This window comes from Uloborus diversus, unplaced genomic scaffold (genome assembly GCF_026930045.1).
Source record: "Uloborus diversus isolate 005 unplaced genomic scaffold, Udiv.v.3.1 scaffold_229, whole genome shotgun sequence".
In the NCBI taxonomy this organism is placed as follows: Eukaryota; Metazoa; Arthropoda; class Arachnida; order Araneae; family Uloboridae; genus Uloborus; species Uloborus diversus.
The window spans coordinates 134,330-150,591 of NW_026558383.1; the positions used below are offsets into that span (position 1 = coordinate 134,330).

The 16,262-nt window shown below is 33.2% G+C and overlaps 1 protein-coding gene across 1 annotated transcript in view; it reads left to right on the forward strand.

The window, feature by feature from the left end:
* The window catches only part of LOC129233182 (BRO1 domain-containing protein BROX-like), a 41,096-nt gene extending 26,073 nt beyond the window's left edge, over positions 1 to 15,023 (forward strand). Inside the window, 3 exon segments of the mRNA XM_054867247.1 lie at positions 5,078 to 5,228; positions 12,824 to 12,992; positions 14,219 to 15,023. Of these exon segments, the coding sequence (XP_054723222.1) occupies positions 5,078 to 5,228; positions 12,824 to 12,992; positions 14,219 to 14,323 (425 nt within the window). The 3' untranslated portion in view covers positions 14,324 to 15,023.
* The last annotated feature ends 1,239 nt before the right edge of the window (positions 15,024 to 16,262 follow it).

A 16,262-nucleotide genomic window follows, 5' to 3' on the forward strand; every position in this document is an offset into this window, starting at 1 on the left:
AGTTCACCCACAAAACAACTCATACCGAATACTTAAACAATCAATTAAATTCTTAAAAACTAATATTAGGTGGATTTAAAAAAGCACAATAATGCAAACAGAAAAATACAATTCCAAAACTATACTCTAAAGCAGGACATGTTCACTAGTCAAATAACTATCATCAACTGAACCTCATCCATACCAAAGCATGTCACCTTGGAGTCTAGACTTGTGAGCACCAGAAAAGATCTTGACTGTACAAGCAGTTGCAGACTACTTTTTTTTTTTTGCCTCTCTTACACCAATAGATTTAAACCCCAAAAACCATAAAAAATAAACAAGAAAAACAAAGATTGGCAAATGAATGCTTGAGTCAGATTTACTGAACAAGTAAATAACCAAAAAAGAGAGAAGAAAGTGAAAAATCCATGCTTTTGACAACAGTATCTTTCGAATTCTTCCATGGCAAAAATAGCCATTATTTCTTTCTTTTTTTTTCATCTGTTCTTTGATATACCAGTAAAAGCAAGAAAATTTAATTTAAACTAGAGTATATAAATAATTTTATCCCATGTCATTATTATGTTTTCATGATAGAACGATTTTTATTAAAAGAAATATAAACTTTTTAAAATGCTAGAATTGCTCAAGAATATTTAATTGGATACGTTAGATAATATGAAAGAAATCAGTGTTGATGGTGGATTCTACTAAAATCAGATCATCTATTACAAGGCTCTTGTTTAGATCATTACCTGCATTTAAAGATAGATTAAAAAAAAAAAAAAAAAAGAAAGAGAAGAAAACCACACAACACTTCACAGAATTAAAATTTTTCTTCCCAGCTGCTGTGGTGAATATTAGCTTAAGATGCTTTATGGGCGAGTTGTTGTTGTTTATATTTTAACAAATGTTTTTGGCAGTATTATATATTATAACTTGAGCTGCATTTAAATATAAACTAAGTAAATTATTTTTAAAACTCTAAATAATAATTTATTGACTTAAGCATCAACTAACTTTGCCAGTTTAAATAATTTTAAGCCTATAGTTGTTACTTTAGCATTGCACGAGTGTATTTAAAACGGTAGCGTTTTTATTGAAATTCACAGCTCTATAACTCAAAACGTAGTTGAATATCAGTCATAATTTTTTTTGTGAGACATTCTTATTAGTATTAAGAACATTTTATAAAATTTTCACTTTTTTTCATTCAGTCCCTTTTCAGATATTGACCTACGAAAATTGGCATTAACGTGTTTTTGGCCATTTTTGAAAAGCCGTAGAAAAAAAACTAGTTCATTCTAAAGACTAAAACTCATGCTGTTGGTAGTACTATGAGTACTCAAACACAGAAATAAAATAATATTGCTGAGTCTATTTTCCTTCCTAAAAATTTACGGTCTTAAAAATTAGTGATTGTTAACTTTTTTCCGATTTTTTAGAGAAAGAGTTTAACTGACTTTCCTGCATGATAGGAAAATAAAAATATGGTCTATTTAAAGGTCATTTTAAGCTTAACACACTGGCTTTTAAATTATTTTGATATCTTTAAAAATGAATTGGCAATACAATTTTCCGCAAACTCTTTTTTGTCAAATTTGCCAAATTGCCATTTTAAAAATGGCTGCCAAATAAAAAATATGGCTAGTAATTTTTTTTCAATTGCAGTTTTGTTAATGTCTACCCATAGGTAATCCATGATAAAAGAATCGGGAAAATTAAAAATGTTGAGCAACACCGACTGGGTGATTTGAAATGGATTGACCCCTTGGCGAGATTTCGCGTTTTTAGTTAAACCATTTTTAATTTTTATCATGAGTGGAATAAAATGGTAGTAAGATTACAGAATTCGATAAGTGAAAAGAAATAATGGTCAATCAACTGAAAAGAAAACTACCACCATATATCCGTGAGAATTTTGTTGATGATTTGCATAACATGACACAATTTAATCGTAACTCAGAAATTAGAAAAATCGAAACAGAAAATTTTTAAATTAACCGATTCGGGAATTCGAGAGAAATAACTCAGCTACAAATGGAAAACAATAAGCGCTAGCCAAGCAAGGCAAAAAAGTATCATCTTCTTTCGATAACAATTTGTAATGTCATATTGAATTTTCTAGCATTAATTGTTATTCTTGTCAGGCCACAATTATTATTTAGTTTTATCAAGAATTGATAAATATCGAATTTAACATCGTGGAAATAGCTGCTTAGAACTACGAACTACGTAGTTTGCATTAATCTTTGACGTTTAGTAATGCTTCTTGAATTCTCATTTCTTTCTATGTGGGCCAGAATATCCACAAGACTTTGAAAATTAATTTAAAAAGAATAAAGCGAAAAAATCATACGTACGAAAACAAATCACAACACTTTTAGCATTTTCTTCGTTACCATGTGCGTTTGTTTTAGTTTTTAAGTCCGCCATTAGACAGTGACTTCAGTGCCCCCTATAGTTCGTTGGAGTTGCGAATTCCTTTCTTCTCCATTTTCATCAAACATCATCTAATGGGGACAAAAATTTCTGAGAGGAGCCCCCAATTCCCTATCGTTACCAAAATTAATCTAAACTTATCTTAAATTTTAAAATAAAATTTGGTAGGCGGGGAACCTCCGCCTCTCCCCCTTTCCCTTCAGTTTACATAAAATTGTCCAAAGTGGCGATTTTAGACGTCAGCTTTGAAGACTCTTCCAGGGACTGTGGGTGTTTTATCTGACCTCTAACGTCCCTCTTCTCTCCCTCCTCCCCTCAAAACTCATCTCCGTACCAAAACTGCCTTTTTAAACTTCAATTTCGAAAAATTTCCAAGGAGAGCTCCCCCGTTCCCTGCAATTCCGTTCCACTTCTGACACCCCAAAGACGTCTGGTCTTTTGCTTGTGGTCAAAAATTACTTTTTTTAGGACCGATACATTTTGGTGCATTTTCCTTTTCTGTCCCAAGTTATAAATTGCGCTACCCGCTTACTTCCAACGGTGAAGGGGTTCTCACTTCTCAAAGTTGCACAATAATGATCGATAGAAAAATGATTTTTTACTGGGTGGGTTGATTTATTCCATGAAAATAAAAATTAAAAACTCCAACTGAATGGACTTTTACCAAGTTATTTCACAATAAGCGAACTAAGAATTGGAAGAGAGAAGTCTACGGCGACCATCCGTCCCGGTTTTAGAGACAATATTCCACATTTTTTGGAGGTTATTTAATCAGTTATGTTAAATTCCCATAATATCGTCCAATTTTCCAAAAAAGAAGGAAGAAAAAATCAGCATCTGAGAAGTTATTCCCTCAGTCCCACACTTCTTTTGACACACCAATTTTCTCGTGCACCAACCGCATGTGATTGGGCATAAAGATTCTTAGAGCTACTTTTCTTACGTTTTTAAAATGTACACTTATTTTTGTGGCCATTCATTCATTCGTTTCTTAAGAAATAAAATAATAAAAATCGAACGTGATATAGAAATTTGAAAGAAGACGGATAATTGCGGAATTTTCGAATCCTTGCCTGAATTAAAAAAAAATATCGGTCAGCACTTCTCGAATTTGTACGATCAGTCTGTAAGGGGCCCGCCAGCTTTCTCTAATTGGGCCCCGCATGTGCTAAGGCCGGCTCTGATAGCAACAAGCTGTGGAAGTCAGTTTTTGCAGGCCACACATGGCTTCATTTTTAGGCCACACATTGGGGACCAATTTCAGACCATCTAATCGGTGCATTCAGATGATTATTTTATATCCATCCCAGGGGTGATTGTGGTCCAGTATTTTACCGAATTTCCGGTATTTTCGGACGTATTTCCAGTATTTTCATGTCCGAAAATACCGGAATTGTGTTCTTTTTTCGTTATGCTTTTATCTCCCTACCTTCGCAATTTTTTTTAAATTATATAATACTCATCAAATATACCTGCAAGAGCCTTAAGATGGACACCTATCCCTTAAGATGGACAAATGTCAAGATAATTTGTATAACACCAGCTCAAAAGTAACTTTGTAATCCATTAAAAATTTAATTTAATGTACACACAATATTTTGACTCAGAACTATTTAAAACTATGGCAAAGGTGCACTTAAGTAGTAGGGGCCAAAGATTCCCCCCCCCCCCCTCCGTTCTCGCTGAAACTTTCAGGTATTTTTTGATGAACTCAAAATCACCCCTGATCCATCCTTTTGTTGAGCAGTAATGCTCGGCCACATTCCACTCAGATGGCTCAAGATGTCCAATAAAATTATGTATATCAAATTTAATTGCTACCTAATTGATTATCATTAGTGATTACAGAGGTCCCACTGATGACTAATGAAACTGGGTCCCAGGGGCTCATGCTTTACAAAAAAGTGAGTTCATTCTCAAAATCATGGATCCCCATTACATTTTTTCCACTTTTTTTTTCTTTTCAATTCATGTAATCTGTATTAAGAGTGAATATACTGTCCCTATTCAAGTGAGCCCAGTTTCGTAAATTTATATGTATAATGCAATGTATACAGTGGCAGCAATTTGGAGGGGGAGGGTGGACAACCATCCCCTAATTTATTTGATTTTCCAATTTAGGAATTTAATTTATGTATTCATTGTTTAGACATTAGTAAAACAATTGTTTTACTTAAACAAGCTGTACTTTTTAAATAAAATTATTATTATTTATAGTGTTTATGACACCTCAAAATACTTCAGGATAAATAATGTAAGTCAAATTCATATCCAAGTGCTTCTTCAGGGAAAGTTATTGTCTATCAAAATCTTAAGAAAAAGTGAGTTAAGTTAGACGTACATCAATTTTTCCACTTATCTGCTTCAATATTCCCAAAACCAACCCAAACAAAAGTTTATACTTTTTTTGTTTGTTTTTTGTTGATGCTAAAAATTCCAAAACTTTTAGTTGTCTTTTTTCTTTTTGCCCGCCCCCCTCCTTTTTTACTTTAAATGCCACCACTGAATGCATACATGTTATATATGTATATATGTCTCAGAAATTTTAATCAATTACTCTTGTTCTTTTGTCATTGAATTTTAAATGTATGATAAGTTTTATGACCTAATTTATTTAAAAGAATATTTTTAAAAAGCTATATTTTTAATATAGGCTACATCTCTGCAATCAAACAGTGTAAGGATTACATAAGCTTAAAAGGTGCTGGTGTCGCTGCAAAACCTGAAAATCATCTTTTCTTTAGAAGCTTGGGGCCAGTCATTAAGCGGACATTAGAAAAATGTGAAAGAGAAAATGGTTTTATGTGAGTAACTTATTGATTTTATTTCAAATTATTTTATTGCTATAAAAGGAAAACTGCTGGACTAGAGGTTATGAAGCTTGATAATACCAGCATACATATAGAAGTTTGATTTTCTGAACTTACCGGTTTATTTTTCATGCAGTTTATATGAGTTCTTTGGCAAAAAACTGCCAAAAATATCGTGAAAAATATAAAAGCACTTGGCCATTCCTTATTTCATCTTTAAAGACGGGTTACATAACATGTACTATTTAAAATAACGATTTTTCAGTTGAACATGGTGGTCGTGATAATTGCCGCAAGCAAGTTACTTCAAAAAGACGCGCCAAACAGGTGAATGGTACGGACAATAATCAAGACTTTATCATCTTAAAATGTTCAGTATTAATATTTTCTGTATCATATTGGAAATTCAATTCAAATTCATTAAGTACATTATTTTGTTCATTATACTGTTGACAATTCATCACTGTTTGATTCTGCTTCATTATTTCTAAAACCAGCCCAAACAAAATTTTATACTTTTTTTTTTTCATTTTTTGCTGAAGCTTTTAGTTGTCTTTTTTTGCCCTCTCCCCCCTTTTTTTAACCTCAAATGCCACCACTAAATACATATATCACTGAAAACCACCTGGTACCCGCCACTGAATGCCCCCCCCCCCTCAAAATGCAGCTACAATTTTGGATTTTTAAAGGTTGGCGGCTCTGTGTTTAACAATGGTGCCCAACTGATGGGGCCTGGGCTGTATGTGGCCCATCGTTGTAGGGCTGGGCGATGCATCACCAAAACCCGGTATGCAACCAACATCATTAAACAGGTTTAGAATTTTTCTCTAAACCGATGCATCGACACTGCTCCAATGTATAGACACCAGTCCGGTGTTGGTGCCATTTTTATCTCTATTTTTTCACACTAATGTTTTATTAGCAGTGTGTCAATCCAATCTGGCTTAACAATGAAGGTGCGAAGAGTTTGACCTTCATGTCTCCCAAAACATGTAAAAAATGCACATATGTTTATAGTTATTGACGAAAAATCTCTAGATGAACTCGTTAGTTTATCCTATAGTCATTTGCCAGAAAAAAAAATAGTGAAAAATAGCAACAAAAAAATGACTGACAACATGTATTTTGGTGTTACAAGCAGTGAAGTTCCTCGCACAGGTGTCACACGGGTCGGTAACTCATAGTGTCACAGACCCCCAAAAAAAATTTATAAATTTTTATGTAAATATGAAATTTATATAATTTTCAGAAACAAGTCATTTTATTTTTATCCCTCCCCCCTCGCCCGCTACTGATTACAAGGAGCATGGTTGCCAACCATGGAGAAACTATTTGAGAAGCATCTGGGATGGTTTTGAGGAGTATTTTGAAATTTTGCGGAGCAGCTCGGTATTTTCATAAAAAATATATTAAAAATGAAAATAAACCTCTAATTTGAAATTGTTTTTGAGCTTTGATAATCATTTTAAGCACTAGCATAAAAATAATTGTCTTTAAATAAATAAAGCAGCTACGATCTCAAAACTTGTTTTCAATGTTTTTCACTAACTTGCGCTTTTAGCACTGCTTTATAATGTAATGAATTTCTTTCTGGTACTAGAATCTGCTAATTCGCATCTGGCATGATATGAAAGTTTTAATCTGTTCAGTTTTTCCCTAATTTTTAATGACTTGCAAAACAGGGTTGCCACGCACCGGGAAAACCTGGAATTGTCAGGGAAAATGAAAATGGCCGAAAATCAGGGAAAATGAAAAATTGCATATTTCCAATCGTTCGTAGCACGGCCTGCGGTCTATGACGTCAAAAAAAAACCTTTCTGCCTTGTTTTTTTCGCCGCCATTCCCTTCCCATTCGTCGTTTTGTCATTCCCCTCTTTCTTCTTCCCCCTGCAGTTCTTTTTATCAACAACTCTGCCATTGGCACATGCGCCATAGCAGTCGGCGTGCACCACAGCAGTCAGCGGCGGACATGCGCAGAAGGCAGGACCATAGAAAGTAGAAGGGCTGTTTCAAGCGGGAGAAAAAGCGGGAACCCAACCGATTGGCTCGTGACGTCATCACGCTGAAACATTTTCCCCCATTCAATGTTAAACTACTGATCTCAGTAAACGCTATGAGAAATCTTCATCTCTTTTTCCTTTTTTTGAAGCGTGATAAAAATTTGATTTTTTTATTTCCATTGTATTATAAAATTTACAAATTTATTTACTTTTTTTCGATTTATAAATATCAGTAAGCGTTATACTGATGAACCTAAAAACATATGCATTCTAAAGAAAATGCGTACTTTGTTCGTTTCTTTCCAAAAAAAATTGCAACTAATTTTTGCAGTAAAGCTGTTAAAAACATTGAAGTTTACGAGTGCTTTCTGAAGAACAGTCTTCTTAAAAAAATTTAGGTATTGAGCTTGCTTTGCTTAAAAATAAATATATAATTCTTCATTGTTGAGATAAGTGTAAAAAAGCTCGCTTAAAAATGAAGAAAACATGACAAATTATTTTTTTTTTCTTTGTATGTCGTACCAATTTAATAGATAGCTAAAATTATTTTTGTTTGTGTTTCTTTTAGAATTAAACTGCAATGAATACAACAAATTAAAACATTGGTGCAAGTATAATTTTACCCAATTTTCCTTCACACTTTACCCAGGCTTAGGACTGGCAGCTTTTGAAGCTGGCGTGTTTAAAAATTGTGTAGTTTAATTTAAAGTTTTAAAGTTTAATTACTGATTATTGTAATTAATGTGCTAAAAGACATTATGAGTTGATATTGATTATTAAAGCCGCCTTTAACTTTTTAAATATGAAAGACTAAAAACTGTAATTAGTGGATATTTGATATGCTATTAGGAATAGAAATTCTTCAAAAAATATAACATTTAGCTTGCAGAACTTATAGATTGGGTTACATTTGATTGTATCCACTTCTTTTGCTTCTTATTATGGCTTCGTTTTCCCTTAGCGACAAATTCGTTCAAATATCTTATTCTGATGAATGTCCGGACTCGTGCATATCTTTTGATTGCACCTTTGCAGACATCTGGATATTTTTCTGCCAAAATATCAAATAGCTCTCTTGTCACTCTTTTTCCTTTGAAGATATTATCTTTTCCATGGATATTATTGAAAATACCCTCAAAATCTTCAATAATGTGCATCCATTCCTCTGTTGGCTTCGTCAATCCTCCCTTAGAAATTGTATCAATCCATACGAAACTAATTCCTCCATCTTCTTCCGACAAACATCCGAGAGAGGAATCTTTATCTTTCACTTTGAAAGCTAAATATCCTGATATATATTTAAGGGCTTCATGTTCTGGAAGGGATAATAGGCAGGTTGAAGCTCTGTCTACGTCGACTTGCCAAGACATTGGAATACCATCAGCATAAATTTTCTCACAAATTGTTTCATCTTCCTCTTCTGCGGTTATTGTATCGATATCTTTTTGTGCAAAAGCATCTTTTAACACATTTGCTGTTAAATAGCAGGGAACAGATTCTTGTTCTTGAGTGTTGGCTTTTGAAGATAAAGTAGGGAGTTTGTTTGCCAACAAAAGGTTTTTTAGGCGACTTTTGAATTCTGTGGGAGTTGGGTGATCAAAAAAACTTCCTACTCCTCTTATCTGGCTGAACAAACTTTCTAATCCGTCTTGGGTTAGTCGAGAGGTTAAAATATATTTATAATTATGCTTCTTTAAATCTTCAAATAACGCAATTAGTGAAGTTATGGAGATTATAATTGCTTTTTGAAAAGGCAATAAACAATTCTTCCCAACAACTCTAAATGAAGATACTGTAGTTTTCATTTTATTCAGGGTTTCATTTTGCTTGACTAAATGCTCCTCGCTTCCATATGCTGCTTGTAAGGGTTTATGACTTGGTGGCTGTCTCACACTGCTGTTCATTACGTCGAGAAATGAGTCAACGAGTTCAAAAAATTCAGCAGCATTCTTGTCCCCTGTCAGTAAGTCAATTGCTTTTGCTGTAGTGGCAGAGAACAAAGTTTTTGCGGGGGCAACTCGTTGCCTTTCATTGCCTTTCACTGTGAGATGACTGTCTTTCAACTTGTGGCATAGTTTCATCTCACCTCTATCTTTTCTTAACACATTTTCTAAGACAGTTAAGTACAGTTCCATTTTCTAACAAAAAACCATGGTCCAAAAAGTGATTTCTGAGTAATTTTAAGTAATGGGGTGGATCTGAAAACACCCAAATATTTCGATTGGTATCAAAAGGGTTTTGAAAAAATGTTTTTTCTATTGAAATTTGCAACTCCTTCCAAACAGTAGCTGAACCAGCAATGTGTGCGCACACATTAATTCCATTTTTTTTCCAATGCAATTATAATTTCCTCGAGTAAAGTCTTTGTCATTGTTTTTTGAAAATCAAAATACACTGGCTGCTTCCATGGAAACATAATACCTCGAGCGAGTACAACCTGAACTTTAGAGAATGGGCCAAGAACTTGATCTTCTGCGCTGTCATAACACAATCTGCCGTCCAGATGCATTTCATCAAAACTGAGTATGCATATTTTTTCTGAAATGTTTAGTGTTTCGGAATTCTTTTTTCATGAGTGATAAAACGTTTTTCAAGACCCCAGGTTCACATGAATATTTTGAACACCATCTTCTTAAAGTGGAAGCACTTGGAAGTGGAATTTTAATTTTCGTCCTCCAGAAATCATAAGATTTTCTTGACATAGCTCGCAATATAATACCCCTGGAAATATCTTCAGCTTTCCAGTTTAATCTCTTATTTTCTTTCACAATCGCTTCAATTTGCGTTGTTGTTAGAACAGTTTTCCAACTTGCTTCCATCTGTACTAATTTCTTGTTCTTTTCTTCGGCAGCTTTTAATTTTCTTTTCAGAGATTTTTTTTCACTGAGTAGATGAGAAATTCTGTAGCTTCTTTTTCGGTACCTTCTCAGCAAAATATTTTTCTGAAGCTTTATATTATTTTCTGTTAATCTGGAACAGGAATTGCATTCATCAGCTTCTTCGTTAATTGCGGGGAGTTGTGATGTTTCATTTGGATAGTTTAAGCATATTTTTTTGGAGCTGACATTCTCTAATCGCTCTACAGTACTTTTTCGAATATTTCTTTTCCGTTTGCGTTCTTTTCTATCCGTACTAATCTCTTGAAATTTATTTGAAGGTAACAAAAGACTTGGCACTGCGTTCAGCTTCAAAATTTTTTTCTCTGGCAATCCCAGGAGTTTATTCTTCAGATCCAGTTCATACTCATCTTCTTTGAAATGAATACTGCAGATCCTTGCGAATTGAACATTAACTTTATCATTCCTCTGACATTTCTGCAGCCATTCTCTTAAAATACCGGGATCTTTTGGAAAAACATGATAAATTATCGATTCACCTTTAGTTTTCCTGTAATGATTCTTACAGGTCGCAACAGCACAGCTTGACATTCTTGAAACAATAATTTCATGAGAATACAAAGCGGGTTAGACGTACTAAAACTGTAGTGACCCTACGAAGAAAAACCAACATTCACCATCCTGGCTGACGCATTGTCAGCGCCGTGACGTCAGAAACTAGTTTTACCAGTGGAAGCAGGGACCCAGTGGCAGGCGAAAAGAGCAAAGCATTGAAACAGCCCTCGTCTACTACTTCTTTTCTTCCTTGTTTGAGCAGGCTCTGTTTAAGCGCTGCTTGTTTACGTCAGCAGTTCTGAAGTTGTTATGATGCACAGCACGTTGTTTTGTCTGGGAGTGCCGACTGAAGTTTTTAATGAGCTGCAATAATCTTTTCATATTTTATATTATTTCTTTAAATTAATTAATGAAATCGTATTATTCTAAACAATTTTGTTCTGTAATTTTAGTTCATGAGACAATTTTAAACTTAGAAAGTTTCTTTTTTACAGAAGTATCGCTAATCTTTTAGTATTTTGGTAGTGATCTTTTAAGACTTCCAATGCGCTTCTTTCTTTCAAAATAAAAGTAATCCAATTTTAAAAAAAATCTGCACATCAGAGAAGTTTCTGATCAATGCTCAAACTTTAACTTTATGACAGGGTGCCCACAGGAGTGATTATGGTGCAAGTTGCGCCATCAATTTTTTTTTTTTTTTTTTTTGGGGGGGGGGGGATTTTTTAATTATTTATTTTACTTTATTTTTATTCAAATTATTTACGCATATTATTTTACTTTATTATTTTCATCTGTGTGCGTGTATTTTATTGGGGAGCGAGCACACTTTTTTTTCAAAACAATAATAATTAAAAATAAATAAATAGGTAAAAAAAATATAAAAAGAGGCTTAAAAATAAAAAAAAGCGCTAAGGCGTTCAGAAATATTGGGGGGGGGGGGGGGCACCCCTGTTTTATGAGCAACAAACAGGGGAAATATGTGAAGCTAAAAGGTGCATGATTTTTTTACAGGCCAAAGTCTAAAAGCGCTTTGAGTTCAATGGATTGGAGGTGTAGAAAGCAATAATTGAAAAAGTTTAGGTTTCATAAGTTTTAGTTCAGATTATTTTAGCAATTAACTTTATTTTTGTGATACAGATGTCACAATTGCTAATTCTGCAGTTCTTTCACTTGATGTAAGGCAGTGGCTCCTGGCAATTGAAAATTAGATATGCTACATTTACATTAATTGTTTATTACAGTGATTTGCTTCACTTGTGTTAGTACATTAGGGTAGTTCAAAAATACACTTTCAAAAAAAAGGTTTCTCCTAGAAAACAGGACACCACTCAATGTTTTTAGACTTGTGGATAGTAAAATACTGAAGGAATTTTAACTTCCTATTCCAACTGAAAGAGGATGCTCGACCCCCTCCCTCAAACTTCATAAGTATGAGGAGGGGGTTAAAAAAATTCATTGAACTGAAAAAACAATGTTACATACTATAATCTACACGAGTTATATGCATATTCATTGCAATAAAATAATTACTTACATAAAAAAAAACAGCTGGGGAAATTAAATGTTTCTAAATTTGACTTTTTCTATGCTAGAGCTAATTTTAAATGGAGGGGTCATTGAGCACCCTCTTAAAATTTGAGCAAGAAGCTAAAACTTTTACAGCACAATACTATTAGTAAGTCTAAAAAAAAAATAAGGGGTGTCTTGGACTCGAGCCGAGAGAGAAAAAAAAATGAACCACCCTTAGTACATATTTTTGATTATTTCAGCTTGAGTAAATTAAATTTGGTAGCCATTGTTTGTAAAGTTTGAAAATGAGGTAAGTTTTATCAAAATTTGAGATGTATATATTAATGTTGCAAAATGAAGGTGGAGATTGATAACCTGGAATTTTTCTCAAAACCACCTGGAAAACCTGGAAATGTCAGGGAATTTCATTCTTGAACTTCCGTGGCAACCCTGCAAAATTACTTAAGCTGTATTTTATGAATTTTATTTATCTTAATGTTGCTTACTTATTTATTTTGTGGTCAATTACTATTGTAATTGTTCTAAATTAGGAGTTTCTTTTTTCATTCATGCAGTTTCAAGTAATTGGCCCATTTTGCTACTAATGCATAGAAAACTGTTTTTCATTGAAAAAATGTTCAGTTCTGTGAAAAGTTGTAGCTTTATTGTTTTCTTTCTTTTTGTTTAGATTTCATCAAAAGGTTCCTGCGGATCCCCTGCCTTTGGAAATTAAAGCAACATATGGGCTTGTGAGCCCAGAAGACTTTACGTTGCCTCCTATTAATTCTCTTTGGACTCCGGTTGCTTATGCTGCCTTTGATTCCGCAAAACTCAACCCTAATGACCCAGCTTTTTCAGTAAGAATTTTTTTTTTTTTTATGATTCTCATCCTTTTCTCAACATATTTGGTTTTTCATTGAAAAACTAAATTGATGCAAATAGTATGTAACTTGGTATCAAACCAGCTTTTCTTTTTTTGAACCCCCCCCCCCCCCCCAAACCTGAGGCAAGTTCTCCAAACATTTTTTTCCTACTATAAACAGCACTATTTGTACTTAAAGGCTAATCCATGAAATAGGGAACTGACTTACAAAAAAAACTTTCAAAACATGAATATTTCTTTATTTATAAATAAATTCTTACATATACCTAAATACGTAAAACAATTTATACAACCTGTTTAATGTAAGACCTTTTTATATTAAAAATCCTTCACATAAAGTTTATGCAACTTGTTTTATGTTAGTAGTGAAAAGAAAGTAATAATTATTTATCTATTTTTTAGTATTTTAATATATTCAAAAATGTATTTTTCTAAATTTTCAATTACATTTTTTAAATATAAATAATTGTTAATCACTTTCTCTAGCTTTGTAAGTTGTGATATTAATTGTAAAGTGTTCAAATTTGCTGTAGTAGTAGGTAAAAAAGCCGTTATGGTTTTTGCCGAATCGTTGATTTTGCTTGGTGACTGATCTCACTGTACTTTAACTCATCACTACTAGTTTCTCTAATGATTTCCACTGTTTTACATGCACCAGTTTCTTGTACTATTTTTTCAGGTTTAAATTTGTTATAAGATTTAGGAAACAGACAATGGGGACATTATGGATTAAAAGTTTAGTCCATTCATTGAAATTATAACTGGAATAAGGTTAATAATTCTAGAGCACATATGCCTCTCTTTCAGCTTAAGCTCTTAGCGTTGTGCCTTAGAGTTAATATCAACATGGAAATCTCAGAAAAAGGGACATTAAAACAGGTCTCTTGAAAATATGGTAAAATGGTTTCACGTTTTCAATTGGGACCTGCTGAGGTTACCAGTTTATTGATGGTATAATTCATGTGTTATTGAAAGTGATGTTGCGATGACTGTGTTTCACACTATTATTTGATTAAATGTTGTATTCATTGTTTCTTGGTCATATTTTTTTTCTTTCTATAATGATTGGAGCTTTTGAAACATTCCTACTTTAACTTAATTACTCTTAATATTTCTATTCAACTGTCATATTGCACCATTTTTTCTCATAAAATGCTTTAAAACCATTCAAATACTCAACATGATTTCATTTTTATATAGAAATCTGCTCAGAAAGCTGAAGGTGAAATCCCTCCTGTGAAAGAAGTTAATGTCCATCAAACTGGGAAGGATCCTAAGAACAACAGTGGTTGTGTGGTGCAATAAAGTATAAGAGAAAACTATGTAAATAAGATAAATATTTTCAAGTTTATCAGCAACATTGTTTTTTACTTTAAAAGTTCTATGCAAATTCAACACTTATTATTTCACTGCGCACAAGGTAAAAGATTCATTTCATGTTTCATGGGAGGAAATCATGCCAATTAGTTTGCTAAAGTAAATCGTTATTCTAAACACAAAAAGTATCTTTGGTTTTTTTTTTCTTTTGTTAAAATATTTGGAGGACTTTCGAATTTTTCCTTATGTTTTTTTTTATTATCATTTTTACCTAAATATTTTAATACATTTGCATTAAAATGCCTCGGACTTACTCAAACGAAGCAATACTATGCATATACATTTTTTTCTACGCCAGTTATATCTTTGATAACCATAGTCATAATATATACATTTCTTTATTGTAGCCTTCAAATTAAGTTTTAATGTATGAATATATTTAACATTTCTTCTAATAATTTGGTATTCCCCATTGTCATTAAATCATGTACGATTCATAATCAATAGCGATCTGGTTTTATACTGGGTATAACTGGTTTCATTTGTTTATTATACTAATACTCTGTATTGAAAGAAAAAGTGCTTAATTATGCACTTATGTTAAGAAGGCAGTAAGAAGCAAAGGAAAGTAAGAAGACATTTTAAAATTTTGAATTAAACAATGAAGGCTTTCATTGATAAGTTTCTCTAAATCATGCTGTACAGCAGTATCTAAGGCTACTAGTACCATCCCTTGCCCCAAAGTAGAGGGGAGGTTCTCCTACCCTCTACTCCCCCAGTAATGTTCCCATCAAATTTTCTGAGGGTATACTACGAATCATCCACTATGCACAATATGTGTATGTGATCATATACATAATATGTCTAAAAAATGTTTGAGAGTATATAGCGTATATGGAGTACACTTTATGGGAACACCCCTGCTCCTACCATGTGTAATAGTCAGTTCCTAATTTTTCATTTTGGCTCTCATATCCCTTTACTTCTTACTGTCTCAGTCGTGATATTATCTCTAGTACACATGATGAGCTTCATTATTTAAAGTTGCTAATGTTGTTTGCAGCATATTTGTTATATTTCTAAATGTACGAAATTCTGTACTTATCTAAAATGTAAACTTTTATCAATACTTTTATTTTGTCAAGTTAAAATGGTTTTTTAAAAGTTTTAAGGTCAGATATTAAGAGCTATAGAATAGCAGTGATCTTCAAGTTTTATCACTTGATGGAACCTTTAGAATTGTATAATTTTGGGGGGAACTCCAACTACACCCTTAGAAACCTAAAAATATTTGAAAAGCTCTATGTTATATGTACATTATGTAAAGACAGTTTAAGAAAATAATTATTTATAGTTTTTGAAGCGTAAAGTTTTTAATTCATCTGCAGCATGCATTCATGCCTCAGTTATCGTCTACCTGTGCATTGTTTGGATGGCGTGTGCTTGTTGTTTTTTACTAGCCAACTAGTATGAAAGTGTTATTGTATGTGGAGCATTAGCACAGCCAGAAAAAAACCTTCTGGGGTTTTTTTTTTTTATCACAAATGCTTTCTGAAGGGGGGGGGGGTGATCAAAAATACCTTCTGGAGGCCTTTTTTCTTTTTCTGACCAGAAACACCTTCTGGATAGTACTTCTTGATAAAAACAATCCTTTGATATGTTTAAACTACTGTTTTAGCATATGCATTTATGTAAAAACCAATGCCTCTGGAGGGGGGAGTCCCCCCCCCCTCTTGCTGCGCTACTGGTGTGTAGTAATATACACAGGATCCAACACATCCTATACGACTGAAAAAAAAAATAAGAACATGAATCTATATTACACTGAATTTTTCTATGAAATCTGACAAAACAATTTTGCTGGCGCCTAAAATTTTGTCTTCGGTTTTCAAAATTTTACGATTTTTATCGGTCTCTGTAGATCCAT